General features: G+C 33.2%; 3 protein-coding genes across 6 annotated transcripts; 2 read left to right on the top strand and 1 right to left on the bottom strand.

Annotated features, from left to right (window-relative positions):
- Window positions 1–651: 651 nt before the first annotated feature.
- LOC126655539 (mitogen-activated protein kinase kinase kinase 3) lies at window positions 652–4,573 on the top strand. Of its 2 annotated transcripts, none has more exons than XM_050349763.2 (11): window positions 652–1,276; window positions 1,533–1,922; window positions 2,059–2,146; window positions 2,269–2,331; window positions 2,463–2,623; window positions 2,720–2,795; window positions 2,908–2,967; window positions 3,123–3,230; window positions 3,329–3,565; window positions 3,955–4,058; window positions 4,172–4,322. In XM_050349763.2, the coding sequence occupies exons 1-11, from the start codon at window positions 906–908 to the stop codon at window positions 4,185–4,187; spliced, it is 1,674 nt and encodes a 557-aa protein (XP_050205720.1). In that variant the 5' UTR covers window positions 652–905; the 3' UTR covers window positions 4,188–4,322. The 2 variants fall into 2 exon arrangements, with proteins under 2 accessions (XP_050205720.1, XP_050205719.1); XM_050349762.2 differs by having other exon boundaries at window positions 666–1,276; window positions 4,140–4,573.
- Window positions 4,574–13,145: 8,572 nt separating this feature from the next.
- On the bottom strand, window positions 13,146–21,726 carry LOC126655916 (chlorophyll(ide) b reductase NOL, chloroplastic). The gene is made up of 14 exons (XM_050350287.2): window positions 21,448–21,726; window positions 21,085–21,153; window positions 20,310–20,371; window positions 20,135–20,221; window positions 19,813–19,880; window positions 19,666–19,714; window positions 19,510–19,595; window positions 19,126–19,183; window positions 17,910–17,960; window positions 14,272–14,322; window positions 14,165–14,206; window positions 13,704–13,814; window positions 13,526–13,614; window positions 13,146–13,412 (listed from the first exon to the last, which is right to left on the bottom strand). The coding sequence occupies exons 1-13, from the start codon at window positions 21,695–21,697 to the stop codon at window positions 13,567–13,569; spliced, it is 1,032 nt and encodes a 343-aa protein (XP_050206244.1). The 5' UTR covers window positions 21,698–21,726; the 3' UTR covers window positions 13,146–13,412; window positions 13,526–13,566.
- Window positions 21,727–22,528: 802 nt separating this feature from the next.
- LOC126655915 (uncharacterized) lies at window positions 22,529–25,788 on the top strand. 3 transcript variants are annotated; one of them, XM_050350285.2, is made up of 3 exons: window positions 22,529–22,938; window positions 23,450–23,661; window positions 24,613–25,788. In XM_050350285.2, exons 1-3 carry the CDS (start codon window positions 22,644–22,646, stop codon window positions 25,648–25,650), a joined length of 1,545 nt encoding a protein of 514 aa, XP_050206242.1. In that variant the 5' UTR covers window positions 22,529–22,643; the 3' UTR covers window positions 25,651–25,788. The 3 variants fall into 3 exon arrangements, with proteins under 3 accessions (XP_050206242.1, XP_050206243.1, XP_055959827.1); XM_050350286.2 differs by having other exon boundaries at window positions 22,849–22,938; window positions 23,409–23,661; XM_056103852.1 differs by having other exon boundaries at window positions 22,862–22,938; window positions 23,415–23,661.
- The last annotated feature ends 427 nt before the right edge of the window (window positions 25,789–26,215 follow it).

Here is a 26,215-nt window from a genome sequence, read left to right as displayed (position 1 = left end):
TCGAATCGGTACAAGGCATTTCCTAGCGAAGTTAGGTGGCGACTCTATTTTTTCTCCAACCCTTTTCAAAATAGAGGTCTGCTATAAGTGTGGGCTAACGGAATCCCAAAACCCCCGCTTCCGCTCACAATTCTCATCGTTTTTCTTAAAAGAGAAAAAGATGCGTTTATAGAAATATGTGTATAAATATGAGGAAATTCTTATCTATATCCGGTTCATAAATTTTCCATGCACCTGTCCAATAAGGTGTTAGAAAATCAAATACAATTTTCTTTTTTTTTTATTATTTTCTCTTTCTTCTCATTTCTCTAACACCTTATTGGATGGATCCATGAATTTTTTATAGACCGGATCTAGATAAGAACTTCCCATAAACATGTCCGCCCTAACTCCGGTTCGGCAAAACTCGAGCACGAATGTGTTATACAAGCTCGTTTATTGCGGCTAATAAATTTAATAATTAGTAGCAAATAAATAAAAAAAAAGTGAAGGAAGAAGTGAAGATGCCACGTCATATGTGGCATGCTTTATCCAACAACCGCCTGCCGTCTCCCAGAAATTCACCCCTCTCTCTTTCTATATGCCCTTTTCATTCGCCTTAGCTGTTCTTCACTGTAGACTGTGGGTTCCACACTTTCTCTATCATATTTCCATTTTCTTTCTCTTAAAAATAATAAAAATCTCATTTTCCGCTGCGTAAATATAAATTCTTCCACAAACCACAAATCCCAACTTTTCTTGAAAGAGTCTCCGCTCTGCACACACAACCACCGCCGCCGCCACCACCACCACCACCACCGTAATACTAAAACATGTGAAAATTATAAATGAAAAATTAAATTAAAGATTCTTCTTTCTTCCGTCTCTTCAATAATAATTACCCAAAAAAAGAAACAGTAATAAAGATGCCTGCTTGGTGGAGTAAAAAGTCATCAAAGACCAAAGAAGCCGACGCTAGAAGTATTGATTTTATTGTTAAGAAGAAGAAGAGCAGCTTTGATGAGCGTTCGCCCCGTGCCAGTAAAGAATTTTCTCCTCCTCTTACAGCTGCTGGTGGGTCATCTGGGTTCTCGGGTTTTGAATCCGATTCAGCTGTGGGTCTTCCGCTACCTACCCCATCCGGGTCTGGGAGTGTGACAGTGCTGGATTTGGGATCTGGGTCTGCTTCTGGGAGTTCGGTTTCGAGTGTTAGCTCTTCTGGGTCTTCTGTTGCTGAGGATCATCCCGTTTCAGCTGATCATCGCACTAATATTAATCAACTCTTTAATGGGTACAGGTTAGTTTGTCGGTGGCTGCTTTAAGTTTAAGGAAGTTCTTTTCTTTTTCTTCTGTGAATCATCTGATTTTGTGTCAGAGTTTGTTCTTTTGTTTTTCTGGGCTGTTTATGTTGTCTCTGTGCCTCTTTTTATTGTCAGAGTTTGATTGCTTTGTGCACTGTTACTGCCTTTTTTTCTTCTCTTTCCAATCAATTATATAGTAAAAAGAATAAAATTGAGTTTGATTCTAAAGTGAATCATCTATCTGAAACTCAGGTCAGCTGTTGATCACAGAGGAAATGGGGATATAAGGTTCAATACAGGTTCAAGAAGCCCGGGACCAAGGTCAAGAAGTCCGTGTCCCGGGTCAAGAAGCCCGCGTCCTGGATCTAAAAGTCCCGGTCCTGCTTCGAGAGGAGCATCACCCATTCATCCATCATTGCTTGGAGGGATCAATCTTGACTCTCCAACTGGTAGGATTGAAGATGGGAAGAATCAAGGCCATCCATTGCCTCTTCCGCCGGGCTCTCCTACTAGTCCTTCGTCCTTGCCTTGTAGTAGAACTCCTGTTGTAACTGAAAACGCGAGTGTTCCGGTATCTAGATGGAAGAAAGGAAAGCTATTAGGCAGGGGAACTTTTGGACATGTTTACCTTGGATTTAACAGGTAATGCCCGTCATTCATCTAAACTGTATGACAAGACTTTTATTGCTTCTGCTACAAATTTATAGAACATTATTTCCAGTTGCATCAATTTGTTATATTTTGCACTTCTCTAAATTCTGTACTGCTACTAAAACAGTCATGGAGGGGACATGTGTGCAATAAAAGAAGTCAGAGTTGTATCCGATGATTCGTCATCTAAAGAATGTCTTAAGCAACTCAACCAGGTAACTCGTGTTTGGTATTAAATTGAGTGCATAGACAGTGCAACTAGTTAACACACTTTAACTGGTTGTTTTGATAGTCGGTTCTTGATAATTGATTTCTAACTGCAATCCCTTGTCAATAGGAAATCAATTTGCTTAGTCAGCTCCAACATCCAAATATTGTCCGTTATTATGGCAGCGAACTGGTATGATTTACTTTTTTTCTATAGTCGCATATGTTTGGATTTTTGATTCTCCTCGACAATGTCAATTTAATCCACATACTTTAATCTAAATATACATAATGCTTTAATTGCGACGTTTTCCAATTCCTCAGAGTGAAGAAACACTTTCAGTTTATTTAGAGTATGTCTCTGGTGGCTCAATACACAAATTACTTCAAGAGTACGGCGCGTTTAAGGAACCAGTTATTCAAAATTATACTAGGCAGATTCTTTCTGGACTTGCTTTTTTACACGGAAGAAATACAGTACATAGGTAAGTAAGTGTAAAAACATTATGGGTAATCAATATTTGTATTTAACTTGGAGTTTTTTTTGCATTTGTATCCTTTGTAATGTGTTTTTCTTACAGGGATATCAAAGGGGCTAATATTTTGGTAGACCCTCATGGTGAAATCAAGTTGGCTGACTTTGGCATGGCTAAACATGTATGCCTCCTCTCAATATGATTATTGCAAAATTTAAGAATTCACCTGTTTAAATTTTAAGTGACTAGAATGAAAGCATGTATGAATTTACCCTTTTTGTATTCTCAATCAGATTACGTCTTGTACTTCAATGCTTTCCTTCAAGGGAAGTCCTTATTGGATGGCACCTGAGGTATCCTTTCTTACATCAAATCTTGCCTCTTGCTTATAAGTTAGTTCATATTTAAACAGCGGACTCTCCACATCTTTTATTTTGACTCTTCAGTTCCTAGGCTCACTGGTCATTGGGATTAATTTTTCTCATGTTTTTTCATCCATCAATCTTAGGTTGTTATGAATACAAATGGCTATAGTCTAGCTGTGGATATATGGAGCTTGGGATGTACAATTCTTGAAATGGCAACATCAAAACCACCCTGGAGCCAGTATGAAGGGGTAAGCTTTTGAAAAATTCAGAACTTTAAACGCCTATGTCACGGTCAGCTTTAATTTTTTGTAGGGTTGAAGTCATTTTACATTATTGAATTTCACAGGTTGCTGCTATTTTTAAAATTGGAAATAGTAGAGATATGCCAGATATGCCCGATCACCTATCAAATGAAGCAAAAAGGTTTATAAAGCTGTGCTTACAGCGGGATCCATCAGCACGCCCTACAGCTTCACAATTGTTGGACCACGCTTTTATTCGGGATCAAGCAACAACAAGATCTGCCAACATCAACATTACCAGGGATGCTTTCCCATTTACTTTTGATGGAAGCCGCACACCGGTATATCTTTCAACTTTAAATAGGACCAAAAATGCTATTGCTTGATATGAGGTCCAGTTCCTTGTGCAGTTAAATTTGAGTGTGTTTCACAGCAAAAATCATTAAAAGGATTTTGGACATGCATAAACTGTGTATATGGGGAATTTCGACTTCATGTATATCCTATTCTTTTAGTAAACCATGCAAAATAGAGCTTTTGTGTTGTAGAGGAAAACAAGATTGATCTGTTTATTAAAATTTTGCTAATGTAAAATTGTCCTTGTTGTGCTGACCATTTATGCTTATGCCGTGTTTTCTAGAAGTTCGAATTATTTTTGCTTCAGTTTATTTTCAACGAAAGATTTGATATCTTCAGCTAATGATTCATTATGTTGCTTTGCAACAAGCAGCCAGTGTTGGATCTTCACTCTAACAGAACAAGTGTGCCTCTGTCTGATGGAGATTTTGCGATAAGACCAATGGTCTCTAATGTCAGAGGTTTAAAGAACACGAGGTAGGCGGCGTACCTCCCTCATGCTTGGTGATAAATATTAGACTAGTCTCAATTGATTTTGGTGGTATTTATTGTATGCAGAGATGACATGAGAATGATCACATCTTTACCAGGATCCCCTTGCTCTAGTCCGTTAAGACAGTCCGGGCCAGCGCACAAGAGCTGTTTCCTTTCGCCTCCTCATCCGACATACGCAGCGATGGGGCAAAGCAGTTACAACTTAAGCGATTATTCATTATATCCCACGAGATCGAGCACATATTACAGTCATGATGCGGGCTTGGAATCCTCATTTCTAAGAGGCCAAACACCAGGGACATCACCAAGAACAAGACTCATTTGATTAGAGTGTAAATATGAAGAGCTCAGAATGCACTACATAGAAATTGAATGGGCAGTGTATGAGATTGTTGTTGTAAATGGGCAGTGTCAACTGTGAGTTGTAATGCAGTAAATTGTACGAATGGGTGTAGGTAGATAAATGAAAATATGTGCATGAATACATTCGTTTGGCAGCCGGTTGTTACAGTTTACAAGAGTAGTGGGCCTCATGAGTTTGCATAATTACGATAAAAATTGTTACAGAAACACAAATGTTGTCGGTTTGGTAGTACGGAAGTGGATGAAGATGGAAAGCGTGTTGAAAGGGTGATGATAATTTCAATGCTAAATTTACAAGAAATTCCAATACTACTATTTAGGTGGATGACGCCAAAACCTCACCTTTCTATCTTGTTTTCTTCTTCATTTGGAACCTGCTTCGATGTTCTCATTCCTTAGCCGGCTATTTTGATATACTATGAGCAGACAAAAAGATAACAATTAAAGATACTAAAATTTCGCAAAAAATACAAAAAAATACTCGTAATTTTTACAAAAGAACAGTTATTCCTTTTATTTGTTTTTGGTATAATTAAGGCCTTTTTATTTTTAAATAGAACAAATAATCTCTTTCGTCAAACACCATTAGAAACATTCATTAATGGTTTGACATGTCTCTCATAATCATATAGGAAAAAAAAAGTCATTTTGAAAAAAAGTCGAGGGTTTTTCCTACCTTCTGCCTAGAATTTATAATCAATCATTTCAGTGGTTTAAGTTTAGATGTCGCATCTTTTAATTTTATGATTTCTATTTCAGATTTATCTAATTGGCCAACCACATAATGGGTTATTCTATTAATGTCAAACCCTTTATAAATACCAAACTTTTTCTATTTTTACTAGTTATGACCAAATCTTTCAAAATCGTCAAATATAATCCGTTTTGACAAATTGTGTTCCTTCTATAGCCAAATTCGAATCAATTGATTTTTATGGCAACATGGCAGCCATGTATATAAAATTAGAAAAGATTAAATCACAATAAAATATCAAAATTTTGCGTATTATGTCACAATAAAAAATTTAATCACAATAAAAAACTGAACCGGTTCAAAAATGGATATAAAATAAACATAATATGCAAAAACATGTTATATTTGTCTATTTTGAAAGGTTTGATTATAACTGACAAAAATCAAAACGATTTGGTATTTTTTGAAGGTTTAGCCTTCTTTTAAGGTAATTAATTTTGAAAGTCACTAAATTTTTAATTTTTTTGATTTCAGTCATTAATTTTTTTTGGTCACTAAATACTTATTCTGCTATTTTTCAGCCAAAAATGCTTAGGTGGTAACTGTAAATTGACATGCGACAACCAGATTTTACTAGTTTTACTTTGAAAATTTATTGCACATATATAATTTTATTTTATAGAGGAGTTGTTAGGTTAAATTATGCATACATGACAAGTTCTTAGGTAAAAAAACAATAAATTCCAGCTGTCACCTAAATATTTTAGCCGAAAAGTATTAAAATAAAAAAAATGAAAGTTCCGTTAAAAAAAGTAAAATTTAGTGACTGAAAAGAAAAAAAGCTAAAAGTTCAATAACTATCTGAGCCAATTATCCCATTTTTATATCCTATTTAAGACGTCTCACAGTGTTATCTTTTTATCAAATTGTTTTTTTTTTTTTGATAAATATCAAATTGTTAATTTGTTCTTTTCGTTTATCATAAGACCAAATTATTACAAGGCTACTCACATAGGTTATAATTCACATTTTGATTCTTTTTGTTTAAAAATCAAATGATATAATCATTTATTTTTATTTTTGTTAACATTTTAGTTTTTATATTTATTTTTGATGTTACTCAACTAAGTCAGATGACTTAACTAAAGAATTAATTTCATTTTAATCCTTAAACTTATTTCTGATACAAGTATAAATAAAAGTTATATTTTCCTAAAATTCAATGGCTTAATAAATTCAATTTAATTTGTTTTATTTTTCTTACATTTCAATTTTTAATATTCTTATTTCAATTACTTTGTAAACCTAAAAAATAAAAAGAATATTTTACAAAAACTTAAATGTTAATAAATATTAAAAAATTAATTTTAAGTCATTAAATATCATATTAACATAATTTTTATACATATTATAATTTTTAGAGCTAAATTGAATTTGATTTTTTAATTAAATACTTTAACTTAGTTGACTAACACCAGGCCTGGGATTGAATGAAAAGAATAAATATTAACTAAAATAAAAGTGGAAACACACGTCGTTTGAATTATAAACAAACGAAATGAAAATGTGAATCATGGCTTATATAGAGGACCCGAGAGTAATTTGTTCTATGGTTAAATATATTTTACACCCCCCCTGTTATTACCAGAATTGACAGTTTGATACACGTTGTTTCAAAATCTTACTAAATAGTTCCTCACTTTTAATTACATTACCTAGTTGGTCCCTTGTTAATTTCGACACTTGCTTGAAAACGATTTGCTACTCCACTTTCAATTTTATTAACGATTTGGTCCCTCGTTTTTTAAATTTTATTAACGATTTGATATCTCACTTTTAAACGATTTAGTACCTCACTTTCAATTCTGTTAACAATTTGGTACCTCCAAATTAAAAGAAGGATCTAATAATTAACAGAATTGAAAGTAAGTGGCCCTTAAATAAGATATTAAAACAAGGAGTATCAAACTGTTAATTATGATACATATGGAGGGCCTTATAGTATTTTGCTTTAATTTTAAAGCGCAACCAATTAGATAAAGCAAGAAGAAGAAGAAAAGATTTCATTATTTTCTTAATATGCATATTAATTAATGAATGAATTTTTTAATGTGACGAAAAAAATATTACATTAAATGATTACAAATTAAAAGACAAACAAACTAACTCTTTAGAAATGTTTTTGAATAAACAGAAAAGTGAGTTTTTATAAAATGAATTAAATTCACAATTTTAACAGTTAGCTGTGTGGTATTTATACTGTTTAAACTACTAGTTTCGCATTACGTGTTATGCACGTGGCTCATAACGTAACACGTCAATAAACATATTAGTAAATTTATTATAATTATATCAATTTTTTATTTATAATTAATATTAAATTAGTTAAGAATTTTTGTAAAAGTAAATATAATATATTCGGCTATTAAATTTGTTCCATACTGAATTTATTCTTCTTTTGGTTTTATAATAACCATAATTAAATAATTAATTTAATTTTATTAATAATATCTTTAAAAATAATAATAATATAGAAATTTAAATAATAATATATTGACCAAATACAGTATTTTAATTTTGTAGTTCAATCAAACTAAAAGATAGGTATTCCTACTAATTTGGAGACAATTTAGTTATTTTTTACATATTAAAATTAAATTGGAGATAAGTTAGCTACCTATTCTAATTAGTACTTTAATTACAATAGTGATTAATTAAATAATTAATTAGGTAATGACTATAAAACTTTTATTTAATACTAAACCGAAAAGGATTATTCAGTAAATTTGCCCCCCCCCCATCCGTGCTTTTATATATAGTATAGATAACTCAATAATAACTCCTTAAAAATGGTTAATTTTTTAAACTATGGTCAATTTCTTAAACTATAGATTAGGTTTATACTTAACATTGTGTATTAATTTATAATCTTAATTTTCATAAAAAAATAGTAAATAAAAAAAATAAAATCCAAATATTTCCCACCTACTAAGAGGATCAATCAAGAAAAATCAATCAGGCTGTACTTTATAATTATTTATATACGGCAACTGGGTATGTTAAATTTTCCATATTCAATTCGTGCAACATACATAAACTTTATTTAATCAGTACTAGTGGATGGTTTTGGAACCACTCTTGAAACTGATTTTATCTAAAATTATTAAACGACTTAAGGATCAATTCACCCCCTAAACTTGACATGAAAGATTAAAATGGTCCAAGATCATAAAACCGGATTAAATCAATCCAACCGGATCAAACACATCTTCCCCATTCTCACCCCCGTGTTTGAATCACACTCTCTATTGGATCTTTTCTTGTTTGTTTGTCAGTGACTTTGTAATGAAGATAAAATTTCCTCGTCGGAAGCTGGAGATCGCTGCCAAGGAGATTGCAGCAACCATTGTTCGAAGGCACTCTCTGCTATGTTTGTTCGAAGCCCGTTGTTCGAAGTCGCTCTTAGTCGGTGATGGCAATTACAGCGGTCGTGTTCAATGATGGATAGATGAATGGTTTTGTCACGACCCAAATTAAAAAATCGTGACCGGCACTAGGGTATGGGTATGGTGGTACAGAAACCCCAGCCTCGCGGATAAACATACAATACAACTAAACGTGCACAAACTTACTCGAGGGCAACCGAGACTCCAACCTAAATCTAGTAATTTAAATCAACAATCTAATAAATGCTCGGCTCAATCCGAGACTTCAAAAACGTGACATATATAATAAGCGTTCCATAATCCAGAATAATATCATGCCAACGTACGTAAAACAATAACCAGACCAATTGGCAAAGCAAAAGTATAAATAATAAAGACATAATTAATACCACTGCGGTTTAAGAATATAAAAATGAGTTTGGCTCCTTTATTCAAAACAAAGTAAACCTCCGAGGAATCAATCAAATGAAGGTCTCAATTTCATATATGATTTGTCTATCTCCTTCATGAAATAATTAAATGAATCATGTAAGCCTTAGTTGCTGCGAAAAATGTCTCTTGTGATGTTTGTGCTGATTTTTTGAAGTGTTTCTTCAGATTATTGAATAAATGGAATGTGCATAATCCATAACTAGCATATGGGAGAACTTTTATGGTTGCTTTCTCAATGCTTTCCTGTCGGTTTCTCATCATTTTCTAAATCAACTATGCAAAAAGAAATAGGAAACATTTTACCGTTACCATCTCGTGTGCTTGTTGTCAATAATGTACCTTCATATGCTGAAGTAAGGAAAGTCCCATCAACGACAATGACTAAGATGCAGAATTCACAGCCATTTATTGAGGCATTCAATGCCATAAACACATAAAGGAAGTTGTTGTCCTCTTCTACTTCCATTTTTATTGTGGATCCTGGATTTGTAACTGTTACCATGTACAAATAGCTTGTTATGAGCGCAAAGGAGTCTTCTGGGTTTCCACGTATTTTTTCCATTGCATTCTCTTTCGATCTTCAAGCTTTTCTGCAGCCTATAATGATTCCATATTGCTCTTTCTTATCGTTTATAATGTCAGATTGCTTGTATACAGTCTTGAGGTTAAGATACTTTGATTTGATACAATCTGATGTTATACTTGTTGTCACTTGCCTTTTATCACTTGTTCTCACATCAAATGAGCAAATGTGGTTGACACTGAGCTTGCGAATCATAAACGTTTGAGTCTTTCCTCTTCTTGATGCCTTAAGTTTCCATGTGCATTTAAATTTCAAACATTTGATGAATATTGTCTCTCACATGATCTTTGTACCTTGAATTGAAAATGGTTGTGAATCGCATAAAAGCTCAAAACAGAAATACCTCTTTGTTTTTATGTATATGTCCTTTTATTTATTTGTATTGTGGATTTGTTATTATAATATTTTCTCTGAAGTTGCTTCCTCCTTCATCTCCATTTTTGCATCAATTTCTTGGTCACAAATTTTTCATAATGTATTAAATTTACTACATCATCCATATGCTCCTCATTTGTTGATCCTATTTCAATGTTGATTTTGAAGCTGATTTTGATTGTGGAATGTCAGCATTGGACATAATGAAAGTTGAATCAAAGAAACTTATTTCCTTTTTAGTTGTTGTTGTTGTTGCTGCAATATACTTTCATGTAATGTGATTCATTCTTCTTTAGATCCAAGTAGAATGATGCATTGTCTGATATTTTTAAAGGTGGATAGTTTCTACTTACTTGATATTTAATTTCCAGTATGGTTGACATCTGGTTGATTTTCAGTTGATGGTATAAAATTTCTTGAAAAGTGTTATAATCACTTTCTGCTTTGATTAGTATTCCAATTAACTCAAAGTTGATGTAATCCATATTTTGATTCTATTTCCCATTGTAGTGAACAAAAATCGGAATGTTTTTAATATGTGCTTTTGAAAAAAAAACTACAAGAGGAAATCACTAAATTCATAATTAATAACTGAAAAATAACTACTAAACATAAGAACAGATTTATAATAGTGTATCTACTAATTAACATAACACAAATTGAATATTTTAGAACTATAATTTTTTTTAAATTTATAGAATGCCAACCTCTAATCAACTCAATCTGCAGATTTCAAAAAATTCAAACAAATTTTGAAAAAATGATTCGAAATTGAAGTAAATGAATATATTTAATCTACAAATTGAAATTAACATAAAATCAAGCAATTTTTATACTAAGAATTGAGTTTATAATTTTGACTTTCACTTTTAAATTTATATTTGATAAAATTAATTGCTTCCTCTATTTTTGCAATTTTATCCATTAAGAAAGCAAGCATTTGAATAGTTTCATCAACATCTCTACAAATTTAATCTTTTAACCTGTAGAAACTTAAAAACTCGTTATTTGTTTACCTTGTTATTCTTGGTGATTTGTTGCTTTATTTTGTTGAAACCGGATCTTAAATTAAATCGTCTGATGATTAATATTTGTAAGTTGATTGTATCAGAATTTGAAGCTCTATTTATGCAATGGCGTGATTTGCTATGATAATTAGGTTGAAGATGAGTTATGGTTGATTATTTGGAAACAAACTCTTTTGTGTTTGTTAAATTCTATTACATCATTAAGGAATGGCAGAATTGTCCTATTATAATACTAAATCAGCTTATTTTGGAATTTGAAGTATTTATGTATACTTCTGTTTTTTTAGAGATTTTTACATATTTCTAATATGTGATGTATGAATAAAAACCAATTGACTTTTGAGAGATTTGTGTGCTCAAAAAATAATATGAAGTTCTTTTAAGGGATTTGTATAAAAAGTCCCTTGCAAAATAAGACGGGAAATCAGTTCATGAATGAGTCTCCCATATGTTTTACTGAAAAGAAAAATTAACATATTGATGATGAGAATACCTTACAACGGTTTTAAAAGATGCAGACTCATAATTACCTCCAACTAAAATATTGGCGAATTACTACTAATCTGGATTCATTAATTGTCAGGTTACTCAAAGCTCGTTATTTTCCTACATCATGTTTTCTTTCTGCTTAGTTGAGAGGTAATCCTAGCTATGTTTGGAGAAGCATCATGGATGCTCAGAGTTTGGTTAGATTTTGGAGTTCTTGGGTGATAGGCGATGGTAAGGCAGCGTCCATCAATGGTGATTTGTGGTTGCTGAACAACGACAATCCGTTTACCACTACAAATTTACATCCAACTGTTGCGCAGGCGAGTGTTAATTCTTTGCTCAAAGTTGATGCAAAAGAGTGGGATCTTGATGTTATTTATAATTTGTTTAATGACAGAGATATCTTTGAAATTGTTAGTATCCCTCTTGTGTCTCATAGACGAGAGAACTCTCTTTGTTGGAGGCTAGAGAGACGAGGCATATACTCGGTTATGAGTGAGTATAAGCATTTGATGCAAACTTGTCATGGTGGTAGTCATCTAGATGTATGGAGTGGTTGGAAGGATTTATGGCATCTGCATATTCCTCCCAAAATGAAAAATTTCATTTGGCGAGTTATCTCTGGTTGCTTACCAACACGAGATGCTTTGAGATCTCGTCATGTGGAGCTTGATGTTATATGTCCTATTTGTGCCTCAAAGAGGGAATTTGTTGTTCATATTTTCTTCCAATGTCCGTTTGCTATTTCGTGATGGTCTCAGATTAGTATCCGGTTGATTACAGGTCAGCTAATAACTCTTGGCCAGTGGATGCAGTTTTTCATATCCCAAACAGTTGACCAAAATGAGCAGCATGCTATGGTGCTTTGGGGAATTTAGGAAAATCGAAATAATTTAGTCTGGCATGGTTGTGGTAACTCAGCTACTCAATCAGTCTCTGGTGCAATGTGGTTCCTTCAGACTTGAAAATCGGCTCAGCCCAGCAATAAATTGGTGAGAAATCACATTCCCCTACATCCATTTTCTGGCAATTACCACATGTTGGCCGTTTAACCTGTAATTTGGATGCTGTTATACTTCGAGCAAATCATCGTATTGGTATCGCCTGTGTGGTGTGAGATCATGATGGTAGATGCTTGGGGGCAAGGGCTCGTTCGATGCAAGGATTACAAGAGCCTCTTATGGCTGAAGCCCTTAGTTTTAAAGAATCGTTGTCCTGGGTTAAGGAGTTGACTTCGTACAATGTTCGTTTTAAAACAGATGCGCTACTTCTAGTTCAAGCTTTCTATTTTTTTATTGGAGGATTGTTCTTCTGTTCGTTTGCTTGTTGAAGAGTGCAAGAATCTTTTTATGAACTAAACTAATAGTTCACTGAATTATGTCAAGAGATTAGCGAATATAATAGCCCATACTCTTGCTAGGGCATCCAATTCTATGTCTGATGCTTCTATTTGGGAGTCAAATGTTCCAGACTCTTTATCTTTCTCTTTGTATTCATATATTATTTGCTAAGTAATATAGTTTATCTTTCAAAAAAAATAAATTATAGCTATTAATTTCTGATGTATATTTTTTTATGGTTCAATATTTTGAATTGTTTAATTAAATTCAATTGATGGCCTGATTTAGTCACTAATGATAGATTTTCTAGAGTTCAAACTTAAAAGTGGAAAAATGCAATATGTTGACCAGAGTATGCATTCCTACTATTACATGATATTCAATCATATCTCTTGATCAATTGCGAAATGACTTCTAGGATGTCTCATTTGAGTCATATACACAGTGGGATCTGCTGCTTAAAATAACTCAAGAACAGGATTTAGCATGAAGGTTGGGCAAGAATGAAGAAGCAGCAGCAAAAATTAGGCTCTGATAGCATCCTAGCTAAGAAAATGTCGTGGATTTGAGTACTCCAGTATTCGAGCTGCAAAGGAGAAAATTTTAAATTTATCATAATTGTCCAAATTAAATCGAATAAGTTCTAATAGCATTGATTTGTTAAGGGAAAAAGCATATCAAATTCAAGAGAGTGTTTACCAAAGAGTAAATGTTTTCTATACAACCAAGGCAAGTACATTTTAATCTTCAAGTACATGCCTGTTTCTTCTAGCACCAAAAGCAAATCTCTGTAAAGCAGCCAAAAATAAATATTCAAATGGCAAGTGACGTAAAACATACTCAAGAGTACCCAAAAACAACTGAGTTTTCACTTAACTGAAAATATCTGTGAGTAGGCTTTTATGCCTGTAAGAAACCTGATATACTTGGGCTTTGTTGATCCATTGGCAGGGATGGATCTGATATTCGGAACAAGGTATGCTGCAACCTGCAGCGAGAAACACCCCAACCGCTAAAAAATAATAAACAAACCAAAGCAACATTTTCAAGTATCTCACAAATGTCTACATGTTGGACTTGACTTGTCTTAAAACAAAATTAAAAATCGGATCATATGAAACAATCATCCAAGTGCGTTTTCATTTTATCTGGATGACCAAAGTTTTTCTAAATATAACTGATAGGGGTTTTCTACACAGAAAATCATGATTTAAAACCATACAATCTACTCGTTTAGAAATATTGCTTACGACAGACAATTCTGTTTCCTGCGAACAAATCAATAATCTTAAATGCAAACCACTTAGAACCAATTTAGAATGACAAACAGAATCTTACCACCTCAGCTGGTTCCGCCAGAACATTAATGAAAAACTTGGCCTACATAAAAAAAACTATCAGATTCTCACAGAATAGAAATTCTATCACATGGATGACTAGTTAACCTGCTTTGTTGTAGCTCCAGACATGAGAAGATCAGTTGTCACCATTCCAGGCTGCAGTCCAAGCGAAATAAGTAGAATGAGTTAAAAAATAAAAATGAAAAAGTGATCTTACAATGTAATGAAAAAACAGATTTATCATGAAAACAGTACACGAATATTTACTTGGAATCTCATCTATAATAGGTAAACAAATTACTTAAGTAATTGACGTACAATTCTAGAACCAAAAGAGCATCCCTTGAATCAAACCATTTTTACCCACAAAACCATTTTTACCAAGAACCCAACAAAAATCAAATTGTATCATGATGTTGCATTAACATTGCACATCTTCTACCCTTATGTTCAGTAGGATAAGCATTCAGTCAGTTTTAGTTTTATTCCATCAAAACTTTCAAAAGCAAAAAACTTGGTCACTATTAATGAATTCGGCTTTTAATCTTCGCCCAAACGTAAATTTTTAAATAAAGTTTGCATTCGGCCTCAGTTTTTGAATGCTAATAGTTTTAGATACCAACGCTCACTTATAATTATTATATGTACAATGCTTATGATGTTATATGTTCCATTAACTGGTGAATTCATGTATTTTCATACAAATATTTACATTCAAGAGAGTAAAAGAAATATTCCTGAAGATTAAGTTATTTTTGTGAGAATGCATATAGTTCATAGTGCACTTAATTTATAGTATCATACAAGTTCAAATACTCTAGATTAGGAAGTTTTCCTAATTCCTAATTGACTAAATCACTATAATCAAGGATACAAATTGATTGACATATTACTTCCTAATATAATCACAGTTTAACAATTAAACATGGCTATTAAATTACCACATTTCGCGTTTGTAGTGATTTTAGCACAACATTTAACACGTAGCACCTCACATCCTATGCTTGTTAAGTTTGGCACTAACCCAACTCCGTTTTCCGGCTATTCGAAACTAATGTGTTCAAACCACAGAAGAAAATGAATGACACGTCACTGACAGCGTGGAACAATAAGGAGACAACGTCGTTTTCATTAAAAACCTATCAAAATAAAATATAATTTCATGAACATCTTCTTCGATCACTTTTCTTTTCTTCTCCAATCACTTTTCTTTTCCCCAACTTCTTCGATCTTCTTTTGTGAACCCTAAAACGGAACTCTAGCCGCCAGATAATAAACCTTAAACCATAAATCTAAAATCATTGATTAATCCACACAAATCCCTAATTCGCCGTCAAGCATCTCTGTGCCATTATAAAGAAACTGCTATTTAAGTTATCTGAAAAATACGGTCTCACTCCATTGTTAATCAATGTGCAATCTTTTTTGTTTTATTTCTCGTTTTAGGTCTTTAATTATTTACTTCATCTTATTGTTAAATGGTTGTCCATACTGCATATGAAATTGATAAACATTATTGTTGAAGTTGTTTGCAGGAAACAAAGGTTGATGGTGGATTTTCCATTTTCTTTTATTATTTTTCTGTTTCACCGTAGACAAGATGAACTGGGAATTTACAAGTTTGGGAGTGTTTGGTCTTTAAGACTTTTTCTAGGGTTCCTAGTTTTCAATCGAAGAAGGTAAGAGAAAAGCTAGGTAGCACGGAGACTCATTCAATCAACGTATTTTGTTTCAGAAACGTGTCAGACATTTGACATTTTGTATACAGAATTTCATTTTTTACATAAGAAACCTTAAAATAACACCGTTTCGCAGTATTCGTGTTCAAGTTCCCCGTCTCCATGTCCGTGCTTCCTAGGAGAAAAGTGATTTACTTGGAGGTTTATGTTAGAGAAAAACGATGCTAGTTTGTGTTTCAAAAAAAAAATAGTTTTGTAAAAAACCACACCATGTATTTTGATTGGTTTTCAACTAAAATGACGGCGTCTCCAGCTAATTATATGCAGTTTGTGAGGTGTCTTTTAGTTTCTCCTCTGATATGCCTCATAGGCTTCAAACAGCCAGAAAACGGCGTAGGCCAGTACAGTGCCAAACTTAACAAGCATAGGATGTAGGATGCCACGTTTTAAATGTTGTGCTTAAATCGATATAAACACAAAAGGTGGGCCTTTTACATACAAATAACCCTAATATAAACTGATATTTTTCATCTACTTTTACAAATAAAATTTAATTTAGTTGCACTTTATCACTTAATATCCAAAGTGTGCATGGTTGGACTCCATATATAACATATAAGTTGATGATTCATAGAATTGAGTCTCTTTGACGGACACAAATTGAAATTATTAGGGTTAAAGAAAATTATAGGTAGGAATTATACCAAAAGGTTAAATGATTTAGCATAGACCGATAATCTTTGGTTATCAAATTCATAGAATGAGAGTGAATGTCTTTCTAACCAATGACACTTCTAATTGACTTAAACATGAGTATTAGAGAAATTTAGACTAAAACCTCAAATAAAATCATTCATAAAAAAGTAGAATTATCATATGACGAGTAAAATCAAGAATTATAACCTAACCTCTATATTTTGTCTGTTTTCGCTTAATTGCTTATAAATTTTGCTTTTAATTGCTTGACTTTATTTTAATCTAATCCAACCTCAATCAAATGAGCCTATGCGTAGTTACCTAGTTATGTAATTAGTGCTTAAATTCCAAGATCGTTTAGGAGAACACCCTTACTCACTTTATATTCACTTATAGGCAGTTGGGTCATTTACATTACACATCGTAAAACCCGCAACACATTGTAGAACTTCAGGCCTAAACACAAGCGATGTTACAGTAGCTTTAATAGGATCTAAGACAAAAAAAATTAGAGACTACCATCAAAGAACTTAAGTAGCAATATGCCCCCTCAACTTGTAAGCAATGGACAATTAACACATAAATTAACTTTGTTGGCAAATTAGTACACAAGCTTGGTGATTATGAGCAATTAGCCTCATTTTTGCGAAATTTGCCCCTCAATTTGTCAGCTAATTGTCTCCTCAATTGGCAATTTGCCCCCTTAACTTGTAAGCTAATTTGCCAAAATGGGGCTAATTGCCCTTAATCACCAAGTTCGTGTACTGATTTGCCCATAAAGTTAATTTATGTGTTAATTACCCATTGGCCACTATAAAATGACATTGTCAAAACTGCCTTAGTAGATGCTATAAAATGGATTAATGCCACTCTTCGTCGGTCACTATCAACTCAAATCTTAATCATTTATGGAATCATGGAACTGTCAGAAACGATTTATCATAAATTTAGTTTGAATACTCATAAGGCCAATATGGTTGATGTTTAATAGCTTTGATGGTGACTTAAGTAGCAATTTACCCCCTCAACTTGTAACTTATGGAATTATTTAGCCAACGATGATCTTACAGCATAGCAAGAGATACATAATTCCTCTTGCCTTAAAAACTGCTATTAATATCGTAAAGTTCAGATGCCACATATATATTGAAAAACAACATTAGATGGATAGTTTGTTGTATGCTCAAGTAAAATGACATGAATATTGACCACTAGTCAAAGAGACACTAGCACTGAGATTTAAAAGCCAATAAGGTATCCAGCATCTACTAAGGCAGTTTTGACAATGCATCAAACAGTATGAAGAAAAGGAATGATATGATCCAACGAGTATATTATAATAAATAGGTAGATAGAGCAATATTATACCGACAGATTATGCACCACAACATTTTGAACGTCTTGCATCTGCAACTCTGCCTGTAAAAGGATACAGAGGGTTGAAACTTATACAATCAGTAACTACTATAAATACCTACTTTAATTAATATATTAACAAGTTTCAGCAAGCACTTTTCTCATCCATGAGAATCAACCTATGTACTATAAATGTATGAACACAGACAACTGCCTAATTAAATTATTCTCCATATAAATCATACGGATTTAAAGATTGCAAATCAATAGAATGCGAAGACCCCGGTCCATCTTTACTTATTGCAATGAACATATATATAAAGCTTAGCAAACAATTAAGACATTGTTCCTTCTACTGCCTCCCATTTCAGAAAGAAAACGATAATGACATCCCAATATAAACCATGTTTAGGATTGCAAATTAATAATTTATATGTGCTTACATTTAAAGCAATACCCACCGATGGGGAACATAAGTGATAGCGAGCATATACACGTCATGCCAAAAGAGAGTCCAATGCTCAAGCATAAATATGGGACATAAGGATGATGTTGAAGCTGAACGGGTTGTTAATTAAGTCAGGAAAACTAATAGGTAGTTAACTAAACTGATTTAATGTAGGAATTCTGGTTTGTTTTGCAAGGGGTATTACTATAATTTTCAGATTTAAAGAAAGTTAAAGTTTAAAGATAATTTTTTTTAATTTTACTCCAATAGACTCTAATTTTGAAATTTTTATTTTACTTTTTTCAATAAATATTAATTAAATAATTGTTTTATTTATTTTCGTTTATATTTTTATATTAGATTAGCAAAAAATAAATATATTTTAAGAAAAAATATATTTAATTTTAACTTAAAAATTAAATATAATTGATGAGATATGAATAGAGAGTGAGATTGGCAGGAAATCTATCAGTTTGTTCAATTAGTGTGATTCCCAGGAAATCTATCAGTTCTTTCTTTATTTTCTCTTATTTCCTCTTAATTTCAGACCTAAAACTCCTACATATCTTACAAGTCAAAAATACATAGAATAGATTTTGAGAACTTGTCTCACATCACCCATAAACAATTATGAGTCATGACAATATTGTTTTTTAGTATAGTGTCCTGATTATGACAACAATTTCGGAGCACATGAAAAACTATCTTTGATACAAAACCAGCTGGATACAAACACATTCATATACCATAAAAAACTTACAAATCAAGAAGAGTATTTACCTGTAATGATTTTGTTAAATGCACCACACTGCGCTTTGTTGCTCCATATGCAGCAAACCTTAACGAACAAGTAAAGCAAACAACTATTTTAGTAGTCGATAGGAAAGACAACTCTAGGTGTTAAGTTGGAACTGCATATAGTACTTATTTGTAATAGCTCTGTGCAGAAAGAAACAAGTAGGAGACTATTTTTCAGTCAAAACCATGTCACTGATCTGAAATCATGTGTTTAGTTAAAATGATCCTATTATTTTGAATTATAGCATGATTTAGTTGATATATTGTTAAGTTCAGATTTTATTTGTTTACTTTTTTAATCATTGGGAAGGGGGGGATTTTGGAAAGTTGTGGGAGTATTTGAAGAGAGAAACTTACAAAAATTACCTTGGCGTTGGCCGTCCATCAGAACCAGCTCCATCAATGTTGAATATATGGCCACCTCGAGGTTGGTTCAACATCATTTTGATTGCCTTAAAAAGAATAATGAATGAGAAATGGGCCAAGTAGTGGCAATTAAGAACCAAAAAGAAACTAGTTTACCTCTCGGCAACATATCATTAATCCAAGGGTATTTGTAGTGACAACTTCACTGCAGAGAAGTTTAATGGATAGTAAATCCAACCGTTCAATGCAAGAAGGAAAGGTCAAAAAGAAAAACCAAAAAAACAAAAACACATATATGATTACATAAGATCTTCATCTGAAGCTTCTGCCAAAGGCTTAAAGCTATATGCATTTGATCCTGCATTATTAATCTGCATCAATCTCAACATGATGAGCTAAGAGAGTACAAATGAAAACTAAGACTGGGCTACATTCATCTCAGAAAAGAAAAAGAAGAATCATTTAAGAATTTACTTAATTGACAAGTCATCTTTGTTAATGTCTGGAGAAGGTTGTTTCTGATAGCCAATTATATATGCCATTCCCATATGGATATGTTTGTCTAGCTCTGAAATTGGAAAGAATGCAGTAACTGGAAAATGAGGTGAAGAAACGTGGTAAATACCCATATATCAATGTATTTGAGATTCTTCTGTGCAAATGCAACTAGATCTTTGACGTCTTGTCCTTCTCTTACATCACATTTTGTACCCTGTAGAAGAAAAGAAAGTAAAACACCAATTGTGCAGTATCTAGGTAAGAGAAAAAAAAAACAGTGGAATAAGTGATGGAGATGGTACCCACACATGCTGCTCCCCATATTCATCTCTCAGCTTATTTACAGCAGATTCCACTCTCTCGGCTGCATAAAAAAAAATTACACTAGCTGTTTGGTCATAAGCTCATTATATTAATTAAAAGCAAATTTGCTCAAGTTGATAAGATTTGTCTTAATATATAGTACATTAATTATTAATAAGCATGCATCTAATATATGTAAATCAGTTTAGATGGAAAAAAAACGGTGATCCAAATTTCAAGGATACATACCATGGTGGTGTTAGGTTGCAGTAGATTTGAATAATGAAAGTGAAGTTTCTCCCTATTCCTAAACTACCTGGATTGCCTATAGTAATTATTCTTCCACAATCGGCATGAATTAGAGCTGCCTCATTTAAAGATTTATGGCTGTTTAATCCATCACCACATACCATTGTGTCATCAGGTCTATTCCAAGCTTTCTGCTTTCTTATAAATTCGATGTGGTCCACCTTATGGCATGAACTAGAATCATATTAAAATTCTAATAGTCTTGGGACCTTGTGGGTTTGATTATAGAATATCAAGTAATAAATAATAATCTGGCAAGAAAGTAAAACTGACTAGACAATTTTAAACTATGAAATGCGTTAAAGAATACAATAGGTATGTGCACAGATTCACGCAGCATGACTAGCTAAAAGGTTACACATCACCATGACTTTCAGTTTGCTTTACACATCCCACATAAAGTGCATAATCTCATTCAAAGAAGCAGCAGTTGATAAAATGTGAAGAAGGGGAGCAAGAGGTTACCTGATCTTGAGCAAATGACGACATTGTCACCCGCCTTGAGGAACTCTTTAGCTAGAGCATAACCTATTCCTGAATTACATTTCACAAAAACAATCAACAAGGATACTCTTGAACCAGTGATACTTGCTTAATCCCAAGGAAACGCAAGATACGCGAATCATACACCTCTAATGTAGTTTTTAGCAGCATTTGACTCTGTACACAATTTGTTTAGAATTCAGAAATCAAAACAACTAGCATCCGAGATCCTACAATTCCGACTCTATACTTCCATGTTAAACCCTAAACTCCGAATTCACAGCATCATAATAACAGTTATCTGAAACTTAAAATTCAAAGAGAAATAAAAAAATTAAGATGAACCTTTAGTTGAGCCAGTGATGAGAATGTTGTAAGGAGGCGCCATGGGCTGTCTTGTGCCATTATTAGAAGAAGATAGGTCAGCTGCGACAACAAGAGCAGAATTTGATGGGTACTTTGAAATAACATGGTGAGCAGTAATGTTGTTGTTTCTGTGATAAGGCTGCGTTTGGGAATGGAGGGAAGAATAAGAGAGAGAGCGGGTGTGGAAATGTCGAGGGAGGAAGCCAGGCGTTGCATAACCAACGGACATTTTTACTGCCCCAATCTTCTGTTTCGCCTATAAGATATTATAGATTATAAATTGTAATGGAATAAAGAGTCAATTCACCCTTCAATTTGACACGAAATATAAAAAAAAGTCCTAATTAGTAAAACCGGATCATTTGAACCTATAACTATAATAAAACGGATCGGTTTTGCCCCTCTGACAAAACAAAATTAGTGGAATCCTTAATGAGTTCTAATTAACTCTAGTTTAATTCTAATTAATTTTAACTAATATAAATTCTAATTGTTGTGCACAATGGTAGCTCTTTCTCGGGCAGGGAATTGAAGCCACCCTACAAGTGGTGGGTGTTTCTAGCTCGCAGGGACGTTATAATTATGAAGGAAAATCAAGCGTATCATTTAACTTATAGAGAAAAAACAACCATAAAAGGCAATATATTTGTAAGTATACGGACGTGGTGGTCTAAATCGACGGCGAGTTCATTCTTTAACATGTGGAAGAAGAAAATAAGAAATGTCAATAGTGATAAATATTTTTTAATTTTTAGATAAAAGTTTCTATGATATATGAACTATGAAGTTTTAAAATTAGAAAAATTAAATTAATATTTGAAAATCATGAAAAGATACATTAAATGAAACAAATAATAAAAATCACTTTAAATTTTTTACCATTTTCTAATAAAAACTGTGTTTCACTTTTAGGTGTAAGAGTAGGAGGAGATTTTGTTACGATTTGGCATAATTATGGGTTGAATTGATCCATTTTCGCCAATTTTAACTTTTTAGATATTTCATGCCAAGTTGAGGGGTGAATTGATCATTTATTCAATTGTAAGGCTAAATAATTTAGTCCACAATCATTTTCAATTCCCCCCTCTTTTCATTTCTTACATGGGAAGCTTTGAGTTGGAGGGAAAATTAAAAGAGAAATTCGTTTTGATTTCCCCCAATTTTGTTCCAAAGAGATGCCGATTGAAATGCCAAGAGGATTACCATTTTCAGTGGACACATGGAGCCCTAATTCGAAGTGGAAGAGACATTATTTCTTGAGCCATGCCCATAAAGATCATTCTTCTGGGATTTGCACACATTCTTCTTATCCTATCTACGCCACCCGTCTCACTAAATCTCTAGTTCTTCGTTATTACCCTCAGCTTGAAGATTCTTTGTTTGTGTGCATAGAGGTGGCTCAATCTGTGGTCATCAATGACCCGGATGGCAATTTCACTGTTACTGCTTTTGATGCAAATCACTGCCCTGGTAATTCCTTACTTTCTGTTGGCTATTCAGTTTTCAAATTTGTTTATCATTCTCTTTAGTTTTGTTATGTAAATTGATTATCATATGAAATCAGATTGTTTTGCCAACCATGATGTTGATTGTACTGACAAATTTTAGTTTAATATTTAGTTAGATTGTGTTTGTGGATCATGCGATGTTGCTATTTGTTGGTGTTTCATATGAACAACCCATGTATGCCTTACATCTGCAAATTCCGTATAATGTTTATCATGAGAACTTATCCACTGTATGCAATCAATTCATGAGACGTTGTGGTGTTTTCACACCAGCAAATAGCTTCCCTTATGTTGATCTTCAAAAACTTATTTAACTTCTTAGCGCTTGCTTTATCCTATGTGTTTCGAGTTTGTGTGGGGGGGTGGGGTTTCTGATATTGCTTGCTCTATCTTGTATGTGAATGATTGCAAATGATTTTGCGGAAACTCCAGTTACAGATGATCCCTTGTCTGCCATGGGTTGTGAACTTCAGGAGCTGTCATGTTCTTGTTCGAGGGCAATTTTGGCAACATCCTGCACACAGGAGATTGCAGGCTCACTCCCGACTGTCTACAATGGTTTCCCGAGAAGTATATTAGAAAAAAAGGGAAGGAACCCGGGTGCCAACTTGATTATGTTTTCCTAGACTGTACATTTGGGAGATTCAAACAGAAATTCCCGAGCAAGCATTCAGCAATCCAACAGGTACTCTCACTTGGTCACCTAATCTATTTTTTTAATGTTTTGAAATGTCAGACTTTTCTTCTTGACTTATATTATTCTTTTATCCCTGCTCAAGTTTGTTATATTGCTGAATTTTTCACTATTATTATTGAGAAAATGTTGTTCCATGCACACATATAAGCTATAACCATGCACTCTGTTATGCATGAACTTATATGTTTGAATATTGCCTACTCATATATTGCTTTAATATTTGTCACTATACACAACCATGGAGTCTCATATACACACACCATATTAGGTTTTGGCAATTCAACATACACTTTGATTGCCTTCATGCTTATTATATGAAACCTCGGGTTGATGCAAATTGTGTGATCGGGGTTTTATTAATTACAAATCTTTTTTTATTATCTTTGAAACGCTTAAGGTTAGGTGCTCAAATTAAACACTTTCAACTGCTGTATGAAAGAAAAGACTCGGTGGCTCTCGTAGTCATGCTTGTTGGTCCAGTTATACCTAACTTGAGTCTAATTTTACTTCTTAAGATTATGACCAACTACTCATTATGACACTAAATGCTTAAGTGCCCAAGGCTGTTAACTGCTTGACGTGTACATTAACTGTATGGTTTCATTTTGTGCTGATTTTTTCCTGTACATATTAAAAAAATTTAGCTTCCATTTTGATTAGAGGAATATGTGTGATTTCCTTTTAATTTGAGACATTAATTTCTATTAAGGCACAAAAGAATATGGAGACGGTAGAGAAACATTTCTTATCGCCTGCATTCTGAATTAATTATAAACTTAAGATTGATTTCCTTGCCTTATACTAAAATACCTGACATGCTTCAACTTTACTGTCAATTTTCTGTACTCTAATATAATATTGTCTCAAGGATAGATTTAATTCTTTCTATGGTATTGTAGTATTCCCTAATAAGCTTATATTTGCATACCCATGAAGCAGGTTATAAACTGTATATGGAAGCACCCTGCTGCAGCTATGGTTTACCTGACTTGTGATCTTCTTGGTCAAGAGGATATACTAGTTCATGTTTCCCAAACTTTTGGTTCTAAAATTTATGTTGACAAAGCTGCTAATCCAGAATGCTTCCAAGCTTTGACAGTTACAGTTCCTCAAATCCTCACTCAAGATCCAACATCACGTTTCCATGTGTTTGATGGATTTCCTAAATTATATGAACGAGCTGCTACAAAACTTGCAGAGGCACAAGCTAATTGCCAGCCAGAACCTCTGATTATTCGACCTTCAGCTCAGTGGTACGCTTGTGACTGTGAAGAAGAGGATTCAGACACTAAAAGTCGAAGAAAACTAAGATTTAATGAAGCAGTGAGGGATCAATTTGGGGTATGGCATGTCTGTTACTCCATGCATTCTTCCAGAGAAGAATTAGAGTGGGCTCTGAATTTTCTTGCACCTAAATGGGTAGTTTCAACAACCCCACCTTGCCGGGCCACTGAGCTAGATTACGTTAGGCAATGTTCGGTTGGTGCTCATTTAACTTCAAATGACTCCATCTGGAAGCTTTTGGATATTAGTGTGGGAGCTTCTGCTAAAGCCAATGTATCAGCAAAGCATTCGCAAATTTCTTTAGAATCTGAATTGCCAACAGTTGAAGATTCTTCTAGCCAACCGTTGAGCTTGTCTTCACCTATCAAAAAGCCAGCACTGACATTATTCGGTAGAGCACGACTGCCTGTTGGAGCTTTTGAGAATCATGATTGCTCATCCAACGAAAAACTAACATTTGTAAAAGATCATGTAATTGCCAAACAGGAAGTCGGAGTTGTAGAGGCTTCGAAGGTGGAAATTCATGTACCGAATAACTTCGTGTCTTCTTCAATTGGATCATCAAGAAACTTTAGTGAAGCCTTGAGAAAATCGTATAGGTCGATGAACGTGCCAATGCCTCGGCCTTTGCCCTCCCTGGTGGAGCTTAAGGGTGCCAATAAACAAAACAAGAGGAGAATGGCAGAGATTTAATTTGAAGTTTACAGTCATACTTTCATATGCTTAAGCTTCTTTGAGTTCATTCTTCACTCAATTACGCTCCTTAATAATTTGTATCAATGAATACAATAATACTGTATCTCTGAATGCTGATGCCTTCTTTTTCTTTTCTTTCACAATATTTAAATGTGCATACAACAATATTATACTTCCAAATAAAAATGAAAGAAGTTGTTTAGTTGATTAACAAATTTCTATTTTTATCTAGTTCTTCAATATTTTGCTTTCTAAATGAAAATTGAAAAATAGAAATTGCATTTGCTTCATCTAAATTTTCATTATTTTTATTTTTATTTTTGAATGCTTTATTTTTTTTATTTCAAAAACATATCATGCATAACATATTCAATAATCAATATATAAGTTAAATACAGTAAATATAAAAAATAACTTCAATAGCAAATCAACACGTAAAATTATAGTTTGCTAAAGATTTTATAATTGTTAAGTCGCAAAAAATATATAATAGTGTAATTTATAGATGAAAAATTAAATCAATGGTGTCTTGATTTTTATTTCTTTTATGCTAATTAGTTGT

This window comes from Mercurialis annua, linkage group LG7 (genome assembly GCF_937616625.2).
Source record: "Mercurialis annua linkage group LG7, ddMerAnnu1.2, whole genome shotgun sequence".
Lineage (NCBI taxonomy): Eukaryota > Viridiplantae > Streptophyta > Magnoliopsida > Malpighiales > Euphorbiaceae > Mercurialis > Mercurialis annua.
This window is presented reverse-complemented; position numbering and strand designations above follow the sequence as displayed.

Coding starts and splice junctions, on each gene's coding strand:
- LOC126655539 (XM_050349762.2), top strand. CDS start 906: ATGCCTGCTTGGTGGAGTAAAAAGTCATCAAAGACCAAAGAAGCCGAC. Junction 1,277..1,532: donor CAACTCTTTAATGGGTACAG/GTTAGTTTGTCG, acceptor TCTGAAACTCAG/GTCAGCTGTTGATCACAGAG. Junction 2,968..3,122: donor CTTATTGGATGGCACCTGAG/GTATCCTTTCTT, acceptor CATCAATCTTAG/GTTGTTATGAATACAAATGG.
- LOC126655916 (XM_050350287.2), bottom strand. CDS start 21,697: ATGTCCGTTGGTTATGCAACGCCTGGCTTCCTCCCTCGACATTTCCAC. Junction 19,715..19,812: donor GCTTCAGATGAAGATCTTAT/GTAATCATATAT, acceptor ACTTCTCTGCAG/TGAAGTTGTCACTACAAATA. Junction 14,323..17,909: donor TTGTGGTGCATAATCTGTCG/GTATAATATTGC, acceptor CTTGGACTGCAG/CCTGGAATGGTGACAACTGA.
- LOC126655915 (XM_050350285.2), top strand. CDS start 22,644: ATGCCGATTGAAATGCCAAGAGGATTACCATTTTCAGTGGACACATGG. Junction 22,939..23,449: donor TGATGCAAATCACTGCCCTG/GTAATTCCTTAC, acceptor TGTGAACTTCAG/GAGCTGTCATGTTCTTGTTC. Junction 23,662..24,612: donor AGCATTCAGCAATCCAACAG/GTACTCTCACTT, acceptor CCCATGAAGCAG/GTTATAAACTGTATATGGAA.